Genomic DNA, 17,733 nt, shown 5'->3' with positions numbered 1-17,733 from the left:
CTTTTGGAAAAGTCCCTCATCAATGATGACCTACGTTCCAGTTTTATCCCACACTATTGACTTGAAATTTGGATCCTCAACAAGATGCCACAATTTCTTTGGAAATAGCAGGGTGAACAAAGTCATGTCAGAGGATTCTGATTTTTGCTTTTGGGGATGAGGCTTCTTGACACTCACCTCTTCTGACATCACTCTGAATGCCGTTTCCTCCAGTGCAGTTCTCAGTTCCTGTCCTCATTGGAGTCAGGGGTGACACTATAATAGGAGTCACTCTAGATCCCTTATTTTAACACTCTCCTGGGGTATGCATGTCCTAACCAACAGTTAACATGACTAATTTCAGACGTGGTAGAACTGGCCTCTAAGCCTCTGGATTTGCAGGTAACTATTTTTTTCATAAACCACACTTTCAGGTTCTAATTGGTGCATTCTTTTAGTCTGGCTCCAGGCTATCATTCTTTGAAACGACGCAATAAAAAGCAGAGCGCTTTATTCATTATTTCTCTGAATATACATTATTTTCCCTGGAGTTTGACTGACAAACTAGCCTACATACAGTTAAGTAGTAGACATATCACACTAAGGCTTACCCTATGTGGTGGTTCTTAAAATAGACTGCATAAGCTGGGTATACTTAACAACATTGCGGCAATAGGCTAAAATATTGAAATATGATAAATCGAGCTTGAAGTGTCAGGGTTAAAGACTCCGTTATTTGGATGATTTTATTTGTGAGATTTATTTTACTAAGCCCAGAACAGACCTTACTATTCTGGAACTTGGCTATGTAATACACGAATTAATAAAGCAATTATTAACACGCAATTGCATGTCGAATGTTATAGATTTTGGACACTGTCACGAACATGGACTAGGTTCCGAATTGTTTTTGTCCAGTGCATTTTGGGTAATGGAAGCGCTGTATCAGTCACGATGACGTGGGCAAGTCTGAAAAGTCTGGAGGTTGGGTGAAGAAGAGAAAATCACAGCCCTGCACTACTGTTTTCACATGAGACAGAGTTAAGCGGAACGTTCAGATGACAAGATAAGGTCCGCTATAATTCATTAACTTGGTAACAACTTTTTTTCGGAAAACCTACTGTACTGACATGGACAAACACCTCAGTACTGGATGCCACGGAACCGATTACAACGCTTCGCAGACGAGTTCAAGTCGAAAACCTCCAAGGACTTTAACGTTAGGGGGAACTGCTTCCAGACAGCCCAGTATCGAGGCACTTGACAGGCGAGTCGATTTACAGAGGTTTCAGAAGTGTGACGGCGATATGCCTATGTGTAGGCCTATAGTTTTACGATAGCCAACTTATACCCAGAGCCCGTCTTATTAGACATTCTCTGTTATACCTGTAGATTTTGAACCACGGCAACAGAGTAGCTGTCGTGTTTTTTTTGCAAACCTGTTCAGGTGCGTCAGTTATGCATTTTACAGAAATATCATAGGAGTGGGCCTATCGTTGCTATAGACAAATACAGTGAGTGCAATGTTAGATTGAAGAGATATGGTTCAGCCAGATAATTGTGGCAGCATGTTTAGCATATTCTTGCATTGTTATTATTTTATTTGTTCAAAAGAAAAATGCAAAACACAATTAACCAGTTGCAACAATCAGCTTTAGGCTACTGACAGACCTTTTCTGTAACAGTCCTACAGGATCACACGTTGAATGGTGCAAGCAGTTAATTGCAGCCACCATGTCAAGCCAAATATCTGGACCTGTTGCACCTGAGCCAATGGCTCGTGATTACAAGGTAGGAACTCCATTTACTGTACACTTCTCATGAAAACAATAGAGAGCAAGTGCCCAAATGTTCATCCACCCATCTGAACCTTGCCCTGGTGCAACTAATCCGCGCCAGAACAAAGAAAAGAAACATAACCCTGTCAATCTCAGTGTGAGCGTCCATCTGTTCTGCTGAACACTCCAAATATATTGCTTAGAGGGGTTATTGAACTTTTGATAATAGGTGTCCTGTTACAGAAATATCAGGGTGCCTACCAGCCAACCAGGCATTTCAGCACAGGGGTATTAAATATTGGGTGAAACAACTTTGGCTGTCATCGTGGTTGGTGTATCTGCGTTTTTCTTGTGCTCTCCCTAATCAATAACTTTGTTAAACCTTATTTTGCTATGTTTGGCTGTCTAAATTGCCACAGATTAAAACTTTGTTTCATACCCAGACCTTGATAGCCTACAAATGAGGTGCAAAGAACATTCCAGAGCTCTAGAGATTAAATTTAGTATGCTCCCTTATATTAGTTTACAGTTCAGGTTTTAGTTGAAGTAACATTTCAATTCATCAATCTGAAATAAATAGTCATCATATCCCTGCAACCCACTCACTTAAGACATCCACGGTCATCTCATCTGCTGGCACCATCTCTTTGGTAGCCTACTTTATGTATGACACAATGGTAGTAAATGGAGCATGGAGAGAATACAGTGTTTGTTCAAGGTTACTTTTCAGATAATTTGTCAAGATAACATCGGTGAAAGTAGTGCTTTAAGAGGAGCCAGTGTTTATTTTACTAGACCAAATGTTTACAGTTTGATTTCTGTCTGATGAGAACACACCCCGAGGTTTCACTGAGTAGTATAAAGCCATCAGCAGCTGACTGTAAATGTTGCAAGTGGAACACTTAGACACTTATTGTGAAAAGCTTACAAACCATGGCAGCTTTTCTCATTATTGCTCGTTGAGCAATACGCCCACCACTCTCCCTTTTGCCAGTATTAGTATTAGTAGCCATGGTGAACAGGATCCAGATCCATGGGCCTTTTGTGTGCTCTCGCTTTGCTGGCTGTGTGTGTGTGTGTGTGTGTGTGTGTGTGTGTGTGTGTGTGTCTCTCTCTCTCTCTCTCTCTCTCTCTCTGTGTGTGTGTGTATCTGTGTGTGTGTGTGTGTGTGTGTGTGTGTATATCTGTGTGTGTGTGTGTGTGTGTGTGTGTGTGTCTGTGTGTCTGTATGTGTGTGTCTGTGTGTGTGGGTGTGTATGTGTGTATGTGTGTGTTTGCCCGGCTTTCTGGTGTGGTGTCCCACTCACAGCTGGGTCTCGGGGAGAATGGCAGAAATTCTCCACCGCGCTGGCCTGGATGCCTGCCAGTGGCCCGTGACGCTGCGGCGCTGTGCCGAGGCTGGGTGGAGCGGGCCCGTGACGCTGCGGCGCTGTGCCGAGGCTGGGTGGAGCGGGTCCGTGACGCTGCGGCGCTGTGCCGAGGCTGGGTGGAGCGGGCCCGTGACGCTGCGGCGCTGTGCCGAGGCTGGGTGGAGCGGGCCCGTGACGCTGCGGCGCTGTGCCGAGGCTGGGTGGAGCGGGCCCGTGACGCTGCGGCGCTGTGCCGAGGCTGGGTGGAGCGGGCCCGTGACGCTGCGGCGCTGTGCCGAGGCTGGGTGGAGCGGGCCCGTGACGCTGCGGCGCTGTGCCGAGGCTGGGTGGAGCGGGCCCGTGGAGCAGTGGCCCCTCCAGGGCTGTTCTAGCTGCACTACGCACTACGCAGCCTGTTCCCATGTGGAAGGGCTGAGAGGGGTGGTGGCCTTGGCGTTGCTGCAGAGTACATAGTTCTCGTGTGACAGATGTGTGTGCTTGGGCCTCAGGTCACTGTGGAATACTCATTTTTCAGGCGATAGGGTTTGAATGCTTGCTTGTTTTTTTTTTCTTTTCTTTTCTTGTTCTTATCTGCTTATTTCCGGCCAGGTTCAAGTGTTGATTTTAATCCTAATTCTTATCTGTTTTGGTTCATTGAGATGGAGTACTTTAGGTTATACATTTCATGTGCACGTTCAAAGACCTGTGATTGTTGTTATTTTAGGTGTCTAGGATAAGAGTGTCTAAGCCTAGATAATCTTGGACTGCGTTGTCAGCAACAAAACCAGTTTTTCCAAGTTAAAATTTTAACTTGCATTGCTGGTCAGATCCTGTGAAATACATGACTGCCATACAGTCATTCCTTCTCTCTTTTTTGGCCTGCAGAATTAGCTTTTAATTTTAGGGTCAGTTTGAAAATAGCCCATGAATCTGTTTTGATTGCATGGTGGGTCTCAACCAGCATTCCTGAGTCTTTCTTAGAGCAGCTCTCAGCTCTCACTGTTTGGTTTACAGTATATGCTGGTGGTGTTCAAACTATATAGTTGCCCTGCAATAGGGGGGAGTTTGGCTGATTCAGGGAGAGGTGGTCTTGTGCAAAACTCAGCTCAGTTCTTCTGGCATTTATTTTGGAATATTTCAAGCTTATACTTCTCTCATCATGTTGTGTTTACCCTTCTGGTATGACCTCGTTTGTTATCAACATTTATTGGATGTGCACTGGAATGAAATTGTAGTCTACTGCATAATGCTCCACACTGTAGTCACACTTATCTGACTACAGTGTGCTTTTCTCTGTTATCGGTGGGCATCTGTGTTTCTCAAAAGGGTGTAATGGTGTGGGGGTTTGTTCATTTTTGTCATGTGATTTACTGTGTATATTACTCCCAAACAATTAGTATTTTATCTATTGGTTTATTATTGCATTCTTTTATTTCTTTGTTCTGTCTTGTTTGTTTGAAGTCTCACTCTGCCCTGGTGTTTGCATGGTGTCTGATTGCAGTGTGCTGCGTTGAACTATTTATTAATTTCTGATTGGACGAGAGGCATTCCATGAGTCATTCCATGATGACCAGCTGCACTCAGACACTCTCACTCATGCCGTATTGCTTATCATTATTCCGATAGAATTCCTCCCCATGAGAAAATGATTGATAGGTGATGACATGTTTATGTGCTGCAAGATGGGCGGCTCGCATGAGAACAAAGATGAATGCGGAGTTCAATAGAGTTCAATACTGAGGAGGGTCAGGATCAAGTTAGACTTTTTTGTTTGCATGGCTCTCAAGGCTGTAAGCTGACATGCCTTGTGTCTGAGAAAGCTGTGGTGAATAGTACTATTGTCATAGTCATCGTCGTTTATATAGTTTTCCCCCAAAATATAATGACATGGTGATATAGTTTGCGTATAGTGTACAGTATGTTGCCCATCCCTACTGTGTTGGTCTGTTCGGCAGGCGCTGAGAGACGCCAATAAACAGGCCCAGCTGGAGGAGGCTCCTCGCATTCCAGGGGAGGCCATCAAAGCCATAGGTGAGGAAGCCTCTCAAGTACAGGCGCACACACACACACACACACACACACACATATGCACACATGTACACAGGCACATACACACGCACACATGCACACACAAATGTACACGGGCACATATACACACGCACGTACGCATTCACACACACATACACACAATCTCTTTAGTAGGGTGATTAATTCAAAAGTGCAACTAATTCTATGCCTAAATCTGTTTTCTGAAGCAAAGAAACTACACATATGTGGCTTGAGTTTTGTGAGGCTCTCTGGTTTAGTGAGAAAGGGCACACAGAAAAAAAAACTGCTTCAAAGAACTGCTCTCTGTCTCCTTCCAGCCAAAGATGTCATGTACATCTGCCCATTCTCTGGGGCTGTTAGTGGCACTCTGACCATCACCGACTACAAGCTCTACTTCAAAAGCCTGGCTCGGGTGAAACTTCACTTTCACTTCCTCTATTTGGTGGTAGTTTAGTATGATACTCCTTTTTGTGTGTGTCCTAAGTAAAAAACTGTTTCATGTTGGTGCTAGGATCCTCCGTTCGTCCTGGATGTGAATCTGGGTGCCATCAGTCGGTTGGAGACTATCGGGGTGCAGAACCATGGCGAGAACACAAGAGGCCTCGAGATTGTGTGCAAAGTCAGTGAGAAGCAAAAGAACATGAAACATATTTAAAGGTCTTTGGAACAACCATGACTCTACTGTGCCCTTCTTGACAGGACTTAAGAAACCCCCGGTTTGCGTACAAGAAGGAGGAACAGAGTAAGCTGCAGATTTTGGAGATGTTGACCAGATATGCCTTTCCTCTATCCCATGAACTGGTACATAGACATGCTAATCTAAATTTAGTCTCAACTCTCTTCCTCTACTGCCAGAATAGGAGGCAGGATGCATTAAATGCCCAAGTTAAATAGCCTACCATATATGGCATATTTCTAGACTTCCACCCTGACAGGCTCACTTCATTTGACTGTACACGGAACAACTTATAGTGTCCTTTCTCAGTTCAGATATTCTAATACATGTAATTTGGTGGGCAAAGTGCAACGTTTAAGTCTTTTTTTTTTTTTTTACTTTATTGCATGTTTGTCCACATATACACCACAAACTTCACTTGCTTCCTCTATTTTACACTGCATTATTTTTGTTATTAAATGAAAGGCAACAGAAAAGGCGTTACAGACAAGAAAGAAGTTTAAGTCTTCAGATGAGGTCAAATGCATTTGCTAATGTCATACCATGAGCGTCATAAACTGAAACCTGGAAGGACCAGCTCAGTGCTGCCAAATGCCACATGATGGCTTTAACTCACGCGGGAGACACTCTGCTTATTGAGTGGCTTTTCTCTTTGGCCGTGATATAGATTAGAGCCCTTTGTGTTTCATCTCATCTCAGCTCATCAACTCATACTGTAGATTTGATCTTTCCATTTCCAGCCTCTGTTTGCATTCTCGTACCAAGAGAAGTTTCCGGAAGATGGCTGGAAGGTTTATGACCCTACAGCAGAGTACAAAAGACAGGTACTACTGCAGACATTTTGTGAAACTGTTGATCTGATTAGTGTGAGTTATTCAGTTGTTTACTGTGCATTATTTGTAACATGTGGTGTTTTAGCAGGATTTACACAACCTTTATGTTTTTTCCAAACTAAATGCATTATGATTTAAATCTTAAATTTCTTCAATTTGACAAAATTGAAGAAATTTAGATTTTATGTCTAGTGTGTCTGCATTGTATTTATTCGTCTTTTATCGTTTGTGTCACATGCAAAGTCAGTTTCTCCCTGTATTGTGTGTGTTTGGCAGGGCTTGCCCAATGAGAGCTGTATTGTGTTTGTTTGGCAGGGCTTGCCCAATGAGAGCTGGATCATCAGCAAGATCAACAGCAGCTATGAGGCGTGTGACACCTACCCTGCTCTTCTGGTGGTGCCCTCCAGCATCAGTGATGACGAGCTGAAGAGAGTGGCCACCTTCAGAGCCAAGCACCGTATACCAGTAAGCTCTTACTTAGTGTGGACGGGCTGTTGGCACACACACACACACACACACACACACACAGACAAATCATCAAAATGTGTACTATGCTTGACTCTGACACAGGAGCAAACTTTGAATTATCAAGTGAATTATCTTTATATATTATCAATATCATGTGGTGATTACAGTGTTGCTTTTTGTACAGTGCTAGTAAATCCTGCTTAGTGAAAAATCGCTCGCACTGCAGTGACATTGGCCTCTCTCACCCTCAGGTTCTGTCATGGATCCACCCAGAGAGCCAGGCTGCCATTGTTCGCTGTGGGCAGCCTCAGGTGGGGCCGTCGGACCGGCGGTGCAAGGAGGACGAGCGCTACCTGCAGACCATCCTAGATGCCAATGCCCAGTCACACAAGCTCACCATCTTTGATGCACGGCAGAGCAGTGTGGCCGACACAAACAAGGTGCAAAGGACATGGAGACTGTTGAGCACAGTGCTCTGCTTCAGACAATGACCTCCTCTTGCCCCAATGTCTTTATCAGAAGAATGAAATTAGAATAATTTAATTCAATTAGAATTGAATTAGAATAAGCAGCATATTGTTGTCATTTTGTTGTGAGAAAATATCGGTTGCATTTGTAATTACACTGAGTAGGGATGGGTATTGATAAGTTTTTATCAATATCGATGGCATTATCGATTATGCCTATCAATCCAATTCCTTATCAATTCTCTTATCGATTCCCCAAAAATGTAGGTGCACCCACATTTTTATGCATCGCCTTTAATGCCAAAAGGTCACCTTTTATCGCTCTCCTTTCATATAATGTGAATGATTTTTTAACAGTAAGGCGTAGAAAAAGCCTGTCTTTATTTAAAACACAAAAAGGAATATACATATTATTTATAAAGAATTATAAAGATGTATATATAGCCTACAGTATATATATAATATAATATAATTCTTTATATATTCTAATCTATACTACTGACATTTCTGATATTCATGACATTCATGACTATTCATATTACAACTCTGCCTCTTTAATTCAGCTGTCGGCTTGAAGCCTCAAATTGTAAACAAAGTAGCATAGTTGGCTAGCTTAGTCTACTGGTTGGACTGTTCAGTTTCCCCACATGTGTTTAAGTTGCAAGGTAGGCTAATACTTTTTCTCCTTGGGACAGGCCCTTTTGAGTCTTAGAGTTGGAAAACATTGAGATGATCAGTCAACTTGAATGCAAGAGTTTGAATCAAATTTGTGCAGTAGCTTCGCTATGATGCTAACCGAAATTAATTAAAGGCTAAGGGCGCTTACATACTCAACGCGAGCAACGCAAGCAAGTAACGTTAGCTACGCGAGTGACGGGCTCCCTTTCATAGTGTACACAGCGAACGCAAGCAACGCGGGCAATAGCAAAACGCAATACACCGCTCACGCAACAGGGGGTAGCACTGTATTATCCACATTCACATCATATATAGGCGATAATCATCAACACCCTGAACAATTTAACACCACTGGTATTGTTAAAAACATTGGACAATAATCTCTCTCTCCCATTTCAGCCTCTCGAGGAGGTCACACAGCATATTAACTTCGTACACAACGTTGATTATTTATTGCCTACCGAAAATGTTCTCTCGGTAATCCTGTGCTTCACGAACTCACTCAACCATCTTAACTGCCAGTATTTATCGGTAGCTGGGTACAAATGTGGACATTTTCGTACTTTCACATAGTTTTTACTCTTTGCCCGCAACTGTATTCAAAGCTTCTTCTGTAAATATGACATATAGTTGAAATACTGAACAATTATTGGAGTATCGCCCCCACCGACAACGCATGGTATTGCATGTTTTGGTGCGTCGCGTATCAAAAACTGGGATGACACATTTTGCTACGCATCGACGCATAATGGCGGCCGAAGCGTAGCGATGCGTAGCCTTGCGGCCGCGTATGCGTAGCAATGCGTTGAGTATGTAAGCGCCCTAATGTCGCTAGTTGTCTTCTATGCGTCATTGCTTTCACGATTGTGCATGTCAAGGGGAGTGTGTCCATTGAGCGCGCACGAGAGAGGGAGAGGGAGAGAGAGCGGGCCAAGGGGGTTACTTCTATACAGTTTGGCAAAGTAACACAACATTTCAGGAAAACCAGAAAAAGTCCGACGTCATGCAGGCTGAGGGAATCGTTAAGGGAATCGATAACAAAAAAGACGTACGATGTCGATGGAATTGATAAGTTAAACCCGGTTCCAAGACGGAACCGGTTATCGATGCCCAACCCTAACACTGAGTAGTTTCATGGTAAAGGTAAAATCAACTCAAAACAGCAACTCAAGATTATTTTGTTTCCCAGTCTCTTAACACCATTTGCTGTTGATGTCTTGGATTTTATGTACCATTTTTGTTGTGGCTCATGCTGGTATATTTTTGTTACAGTATGTTCTGTTTTTCCTGTTATTCTGTTCTGTTATTTTGACAACTTTTTGTGATATCTACTCATCTGCTTGTAGGCCAAAGATGGAGGCTATGAGAATGAGAGTTTCTACCCCAATGTGGAGCTGAACTTCTTGGAGATCCCCAATATCCACGTGATGCGTGAATCCCTGAGGAAGCTGAAGGAAGTGGTGTACCCGGCCATCGATGAGGCCCACTGGCTCTCTTCCGTAGACGCCACCCACTGGCTGGAGTATATTCGGGTGAGGTTTACTGGACATGGATCCTAGCTGGGTCATTCCGTGTCAAGACAAACAGAATCCAGGAAAATGGTTGCTGCACCATCTCAAATTTCATTTTTGATCAATCCCAGAGATCTTCTGTTTTAGTGTTAAACTAATCTTTATCCATGAAGGATATTGACCCAAAAGTGTGTTTACTGGGTCTTAACTGGGTTTGATCTGCTGGTAGATCACAATGTTAATGTTCCCTTGTTACAGTGTTTGTGAATGCATCATTGTCCACACCTTCTAATAGGCTACGTGCAGGAAAGGCTCTCTGTACGCTCGTGTGTTTCCGATGGAGCTAGGTGTGTTTGAGGCTGCCGCTATTGGTAATGCAATTAGTGTCTACACGGACCCGGTTGGATGCTGCACCTGGGAATCAGCACGTTACGACAAAGAAAGATTTATAAGTGTTGAAATTGTTATTATTAGTTGAACAAGATATTCAGTGTCAAAGTGGAAGATTTAACGAGCATAATTTAACAGAAGATGCCGTTACAACAGTTTAATTTCCACCGGAAATAAATGTGTGTACAGGAAGAGCCTTTTGTGCACCTAGGCTATTAAGGTAGATTGTGTTGATGATGTTTCAGAGGATGATAATTGCTGATTGTAGTGACCGGTGGTTTGCATTTGGAATGATAGGTGTGCCACTGATGTGGCCATCCTTGGACCTCATGTCCTCGCAGTAACATTATTTATGTCCATCATTAGCTCCACTGTCTGTAATTTTCAGAATGTAAGTAAGTAAATAAGTACTTTTATTGTCTCTCTTGCGAGAGAAATTTGTCTTGGGCACACAAGGAGCATCGGCGGTACACAAAGGTTACATAGACATACAGTACATAAAACATGAAACATATGGTACCCCCCCCCCCCCACACACACACACAGAGAATGTTTTACACAACAATGTGTAATCCCAGCCAAACAGTTTACACCGTAATCCCAACACTTAACACTGTAATCCCATTCCCAACACTGAACACTCTTAAGCTGTTGATCACTTTCAGAGCGATTTTGAGAACGATAAAAAGCTAACAGCCAATCAGAACCCATAATATTCTAGCCATCACATTCATTAACATGAGGAGAGACTTTTCTTATCGTTGGCCAGTGTGGACGCTTTTATCGTTATGGTTATAGTTATCGTTATCGTTCTTGGTGTGAACAGCCCTTTACTGTTTTACCAGCCGTGTGTTTTCTGTTGTCTGTGGCAGTTGCTGCTGGCCGGGTCGGTGCGCATAGCGGACAAGCTGGAGTCGGGAAAGACGTCGGTGGTGGTCCACTGCAGCGACGGCTGGGACCGCACAGCCCAGCTCACTTCCCTGGCTATGCTGATGCTGGACAGCCACTACCGCACCCTCCGCGGCTTTCAGGTCCTCATAGAGAAAGAGTGGCTCAGTTTCGGGTACCGCTTCGCCTCAGTAAGTACAGGAAGCTGTAGGGGACATTATTAAAAGGGTTTTTTTTTTGTCTTTGTTTGATTTCCATGTAGTAGAGTCAGTGGCGATTCTAGAGATTTGTAACAAGGGTGGCCCTAGTGCACCATACTCATAAATTGAAGGACAAAGAAGGACAAAGACCATACTCTCACATCAAATGTCTTTGTAATTGGATAAAATGTCAAATACAGTTTTCAGCTCATTTTCAGCTCTGAACAAAACCCGTTCAGAAATTAGGCCATTTGAGCAAAAGTGGAAGTGTGAAATGTTTTTTTTGCCAGTATTTTTTAACTGGTCTGGTTTTGGAACCCATAATTTCCCAAGTTCATAAAGTTGTGACCAACTATATATATATATATATTTAGCATTCAGGCCAACGAATATGGTGAGGTAGCCTACTTAAGACACGCAAAGTGCCTGGCCTATTTGTGTGAAAAATGCAGATGTTTGGCATTACATTTGTGAAGTCTTTAACTGCTGATATTACCTCAAAGTACTACTCGACAGGTTTGTCTTTGACAGGGGTGCGTTGTTTCCAAGTGACACTTTAGTTTGGATGGTTTTATGCTCTCATGTGCACCCTACACTGTCTTATTTTGCCCAAGGGTTGCAGCCAACTTGCGTTTCACATGATATCTTAAAATTATGCATACTTTTATAAAATTAGCTCCCTAACATTATATCTAACATGACCTGTCACATAAACATTGTCTATGTCCATGCCATGGCAATGGCTGACATAGGCTACGAATAAATTTGATCAAAATAACGGGCCAATGATAGATCTGATCAGGTAGTATTTTAAATTGGCGATTTTTAATTTCTTTTTAGCCACAAATTCCACGACCCATCACTAAGATCAGTACCACAACCCACTTTTGGGTTCCAACCCACCTATTAAGAAACACTGGCCTAAGCTATAAACTTTCCACAATGTCAATATTACATTAGGGTAGTAGACTATTTACAACATAACAATACAACAGTGTCGGCTGAGTAGGTAGAATAGGCAGATAAAAATGTGCCTATTACGTGATTCTACAATTACAATACTGGGTTTTGTGTGTGTAATAAGATAAATGGGCACTGGCAGATGTGATAGGTAAATAAATGTTTTCGTGTTAGCGCAAGCAGTAGCCTGTAGGCCTTTGTAAACTCACATGCTAAAAACAATAAGCCATGTAGCCTATAACTGCAAGCATGTTTGCTAGATTGCTTATATTTCTGAACCCTGATATTTCAAACTAGTGTGCTGCAAGTGCATCAAGAAATTTCTCGCCTTTGACTGTTACAGTAATGGCAAATAGTAGACTAGGATTTTGGGGTGGCACCTGGGGTGGCCAATTGAATCTCAAGGGTGGCCTGTGCCACCCGGAGCCACCCCTCTGGCTACACCCCTGAGTAGAGTAAGACCATTTGGGATTGATTGAATATCAGATGAGGACAGTGCCTTTAAATCTTTTAAATTCCTCAGGTTGTTGTTGCTCTAGTGTGGTGTGTGGGTAGTGTATATTCACTGTAAGTACATGCTTTAAAATGATGGCCTTGGATACCACTTATCATCTTTGTAGAAGAGGAAGGGACTTCATTCATTAGTCTAGTTTTGGGGTCACATTTTGTCAAATGTAATAATAATTTGGTTTCACCAGACTCACTCTTATGATAATTATGAATAAGTGTTCTCTCTTGTGTTGTTTCCAGCGTGTGGGCCATGGCGATCAGAACCACGCCAACTCAGAGCGCTCTCCACTGTTTGTGCAGTTCATAGACTGTGTGTGGCAGATGACTAGACAGGTGGGTAGACTTTAGTGCCCCCTAGTGGTCATGCACTGGCATGTTTTGGGTTGAAATAAATGCAGATTGTTATTTGGTATGGTACTCATTGCATACCAGTGAGAGTTAAAACTAAATATACTGTACTCTTATCTTGCCTTTAAACAACAATAAGATTGGTTTTGACTAAAGGCTAGACATCTCAAATGGCCATGTAACATAGCAATTTAACATGAGTGCTGAAAATGTGCACACCCAAGTGAAAGTGCTATTTAGGATGACATCATAAACGATGCAAAGAGTAGCAGCACAGTCCTTTCTTTTCAAGCTATTAATTTGACATTATTTCTTTGTGGTTGCATCCTTCTGAACATTGTATCAGTGAAGGAACCTCGCGAAGAAGATTAACCTCAAGAAGTGTAACCTCATGTTTTTCCCTTCATACAGTTTCCCTCAGCTTTCGAGTTCAACGAGGTGTTTCTCATCACTGTGTTGGACCATCTCTACAGCTGTCTTTTTGGGACCTTTCTCTACAACAGTGAGCAGGAGCGGATACTCAAAGTAAAGGCCTTTTATAAAATGTCTAAATATGACACACACTTCAACAACTTCGATGAATCTGATGAACAACATAAATTGATGAATTAAATAAATGCATCCAAAATATATAGATATGATTAAATTATTTTCAATTATTATACGGCAAATATTGTTTACAACTCTATAGTAAATGGCACTTGTTTCTGACGTTTGTGTTTCATCTCAGGAGGTGCCAGCCAAGACCGTCTCCCTGTGGTCATACATCAACAGCCAGGTGGAGGACTTCACCAACCCGTTCTACGTGTCCTACGAGCACCACGTCCTGTACCCCCTGGCGAGCACCAGGCACCTGGAGCTGTGGGTGAACTACTATGTGCGCTGGAACCCTCGCATGAGACCCCAGGTGAATGATGTGTGGAGGTGCAGTGCCATGCAGACGTGTGTTAACACTAAGCGAGCGTCATTTGTCACGCGTCTTGGCTCTCGCGTGGTCATCATGGTGACGCATCTGGGCAGGCTGAATGAATGGAGAGAGTTGCAACTCTGCATAGGGAGTACATAGACATGGTCTGGCTTTAAACAGGAACAGAACACAACAGGAATTACACTATATGACGTCAGTGATATAAACCATTTCTCAACTGTTCATCAAATGAAGTTTACAAAACCTACTTATTGAACTTACTATTCTTAATCAAATGTGTGGTTAATTTCGCTTTGGAGCTATGTCAAGGTATGCCTTTTCAGATACAGTAGTGTAATTGTCTCTTTGCAATATAGGACAGGACAGATCTGCCACCTTTTAATGTTAGAGGCTCTTCAGTTAATAATTTCCTCAGTGGCTTGTGTCCGGAGTGATGGATCCTGGTTAGGTTATGGTAGTCTCAAAAGGGCAAAGAGTGAAGGTGATGGTCTGCACACTGTGTTATGGCTCCAAAAGTTCTTTATTAACTATAAAAGGCAGCACTTTTGCCTGATGAAGATCTGTTGATCGAAACGTTGCCTTATAGCAACAAATAAAGAACTTTTGGATCCATTACACAGTGTGTAGACCGTCGCCTTCACTCTTTGACACGCGTTTTGTCTGGCACCCGTCTCTCCAAATACACCTCAAAAGGGCAGACATGATTTCAGCACTCAGTAATAAGAAAACACCGTTAGGTGACATCATCAGACACTGTCAAGTAACTTGCACAACCAAACCACAGCTTTACAAAACCAGTTTCTACTGCTACTTTGAACTCCGGCCTCACCTCAGTCACAAAGGGAAACAATTGATTACTTGGACGGGGTCAGAGAGTTTCCAATGCAGTGGACAAGGTTAGAGGGTTTCAATTTCAGTCTGCTGTTGTTTTCAGAATGCTGTTTGTTATATCATATTTCTACATACCTGTAGTTTTCTCTAAATGTATATGTACACTGTTATTCCCTGATGTTGCAGGGTTCTTATAGGCTTACTTACATTAAGCTGTGTTATACATGTCATACGCTATACATGTAGCATGTTGTAGCCTACTGTGTTGTGTTGTACTGTTGTCGACTTCTTTTGTTTAAAATGTGTAATGTAAGTCAAATTACTTGACCTCTCTCTCTAATTCGGTCTTCTAATTCAGAAGCCAACTTCTAATCCTTGTCACCATCACCTCCGTTTTAGTGAGGGTAAAACAAAATCGCTTTTATTTTAACAGAATTGGAGTAATCATAGTCATAATATAATCAAGTGCAACGTCCAGGCTTCCACGAAAAATAGGGTTTTATTAGGTGGAGGCAACAAGTGAGTAGTGGGATGACAATTTTCTTAAAGGCTCCTCGGAATAGCCGGAAAAACAGTTTATTTTACTCTCTTTGGAAAAAAAACAAGCCGGTCTAAATGCCATTGGACTCGGTAAAGGACCAGCAGCCCATTATTGCATCAAGACTTACTGTAATAACCAAATTCTCTACCTCTACCTCTCTCTCTCTCTCTCCTTCTCTCTCTCTCTCTCTCGTAGGTGCCGGTGCACCAGAGTCTGAAGGAGCTGCTGGTGCTGCGTGCGGAGCTGCAGCGGAGGGTGGACGAGCTGCGGAAGGACGTCTCGTCCACGTCAACGCAGCCCGCCTCGGGCACACACACACCAACCGCAGCCATGCACACCACAGTCTAGACTATCACACAACACACACACACACACACACACACACACACACACACACACACACACACACACACACACACACACACACACACACTATCGGTCAAGCCTTTGTACCTGCTCTCTCTCTCTCTCTCACACACACACACACACACACACTTATCAGTAATATTGAAATCAGAAAGATGAGCCTTAGGATCCTTGAATCCTGATACACATTCACATATGCTTACCAAAGTGCTCAGTGTGGTGCTTTTATAGTGGTCTGCGATTTGTAAACATCTCATTGTCTGTTTATTTATTTAGCGTATAGTCTGGTCTATTTTACACACTTCAAATTCAAACTCTTGTTTGTCAGTAATCTTATTGTATGTGAATAAGATACTGTAATCCTATACTCAGTATACTGCATATCTGGTGGCTTTAGCATTGCTGAATGAATGGAGAGTGCTTTTAAGGCAACTGTAGATGCCATATGGTATTCACTTCAATATTTCTCATACTGAAGTCCATGTCTTGCAGTTCCCCTTGCAGATATTTCGACCTGTTGAAGCTGTTACTCTACATGACTGTTATTGTTTTAGTATTTAGCAGTGATATACTGTATGTTGTGTTACTTCTGCCATTGTCACTTGTAAATATATTTTTAAAATGTACATCAAATTATTTGCTATTTTAATAAGCAATATTTTTAAAGTTCTTCTCAAACAATATCAAAAGTGTTTATTCTTATTAAAACGAATGGTTAATAGAAATGATCTGTGTTGTTTTTCTATACCATGTAATAGGTGTTTTACCAATATTTTCTAACATATGAACTCTACAACTGAGACCAGGGGCGGAGTGGGACACAAAAATCCACCGGGAATATTCTGACCACACCGGCCCCCTACCGAACCAAAAAAATGCCAGCACCACGCATTCTTACATCTCTACCTTGCCCTCTCCTTGGGCCTGCTCCTGCACCTCCTGCTGCACCTCTCACTGCTTCTCTAACTGTTCCTGCACCTCCTACTGCACCTCTCACTGCATCTCTCACTGGGTGTGCTCTTCTCCCTGGGCCCCTTGTTCTTACTCTTCCTCATCCAGATATTACAGTATTTGTCTTTTTCTGTTTCCAAAAACATCACCTCCTCCTTCAAGTGTCAATGTAATAGACACTTGAAGGAGGTCTAAGACAGACTGGAATCAGCTGTGGTTGGCCCCATACCCAACATAAATCATCCTTGTGCCAATTATTCAATTGTTTGTTTATCATCAGCTGAGATATGTTTTTGAACTGATACCATTGCAGAAGCAGACGTTAAGGTTTGGAATATTGTTTTAATTGTGGGGTGTTGTGTGTTAACATCTGTAAATAATAGAAAAAACGATCCATAATTTTGTTGAGAGGTATAACTTGTCTGTTAAGAAAATGTAAGGATGGTTCACTGCCTACACATTGTGCGAAAACGACATGAAATGTGTGAATGGTATGGCCACAAAAGACGGATGCTGTGCTAGTTGGGAGACTTAGAGTTTTGAAAATGTGACAACTGTTTGGACAATTCACGCTATGTTAGCCACTGAAAAAAACTGTAAGCCTCAATTCGTTTGAAATGTAAATGAGTTAACTAGCTTGTGATATTTTCCGTCTAGCAATAGTAACGTAGTTGAGCTTTGTGTCAGTGTTTTTCATTCTGTCAAATTTACCTGCACTCGTTGATGGCCTTGGACTTGGCTACGGATAAATCTGTTTTGAGCATTTAGATGCATGCTCCTCCAGCAGTCGCTTCTTCTTAATTCTGCCCTTTTCAGTCCCCTCTTTCTCGTCTTTCCTCTTCTTGCCTTCCATATTAATCACGCAAGCACCTGCTAATCCGTTCACTATCAAAACGCTACGTTCACTAATACAGGCTAAAGGGCCATGCCATTAAAGGAGGGGCCGCTCATCTATCCCCCTACATTTCTGTAATAGACTTGACCTAGCAAACGTATTTGCGATTCCCAGGAGGCTTTGCTGTTCTATTTTGA

The 17,733-nt window shown here is 42.4% G+C and overlaps 1 protein-coding gene across 1 annotated transcript; it reads left to right on the top strand.

Moving 5' to 3' along the window:
- The first annotated feature begins 983 nt into the window (after positions 1–983).
- mtmr1b (myotubularin related protein 1b) lies at positions 984–16,475 on the top strand. Its single transcript, XM_062536959.1, has 16 exons — positions 984–1,246; positions 1,665–1,770; positions 5,062–5,137; positions 5,473–5,567; positions 5,667–5,774; positions 5,855–5,956; positions 6,572–6,655; positions 6,980–7,129; positions 7,384–7,572; positions 9,624–9,809; positions 11,051–11,257; positions 12,977–13,069; positions 13,496–13,609; positions 13,815–13,991; positions 15,580–15,759; positions 15,818–16,475. Exons 1-15 carry the CDS (start codon positions 1,110–1,112, stop codon positions 15,730–15,732), a joined length of 1,977 nt encoding a protein of 658 aa, XP_062392943.1. The 5' UTR covers positions 984–1,109; the 3' UTR covers positions 15,733–15,759; positions 15,818–16,475.
- The last annotated feature ends 1,258 nt before the right edge of the window (positions 16,476–17,733 follow it).

This window comes from Sardina pilchardus, chromosome 5 (genome assembly GCF_963854185.1).
Source record: "Sardina pilchardus chromosome 5, fSarPil1.1, whole genome shotgun sequence".
NCBI lineage: Eukaryota > Metazoa > Chordata > Actinopteri > Clupeiformes > Clupeidae > Sardina > Sardina pilchardus.
The sequence above is the reverse complement of the archived record's forward strand: the minus strand, read 5'-3'. Positions and strand labels throughout refer to the sequence as shown.

What these genes read in the sequence shown, in the direction of transcription:
- mtmr1b (XM_062536959.1), top strand. Translation starts at nt 1,110, where the DNA reads ATGGACAAACACCTCAGTACTGGATGCCACGGAACCGATTACAACGCT. An exon ending in GCCTCGAGATTGTGTGCAAA is followed by an intron (nt 5,775 to 5,854) that starts GTCAGTGAGAAG and finishes CCTTCTTGACAG; the next exon opens with GACTTAAGAAACCCCCGGTT. An exon ending in GTGTGGCCGACACAAACAAG is followed by an intron (nt 7,573 to 9,623) that starts GTGCAAAGGACA and finishes ATCTGCTTGTAG; the next exon opens with GCCAAAGATGGAGGCTATGA.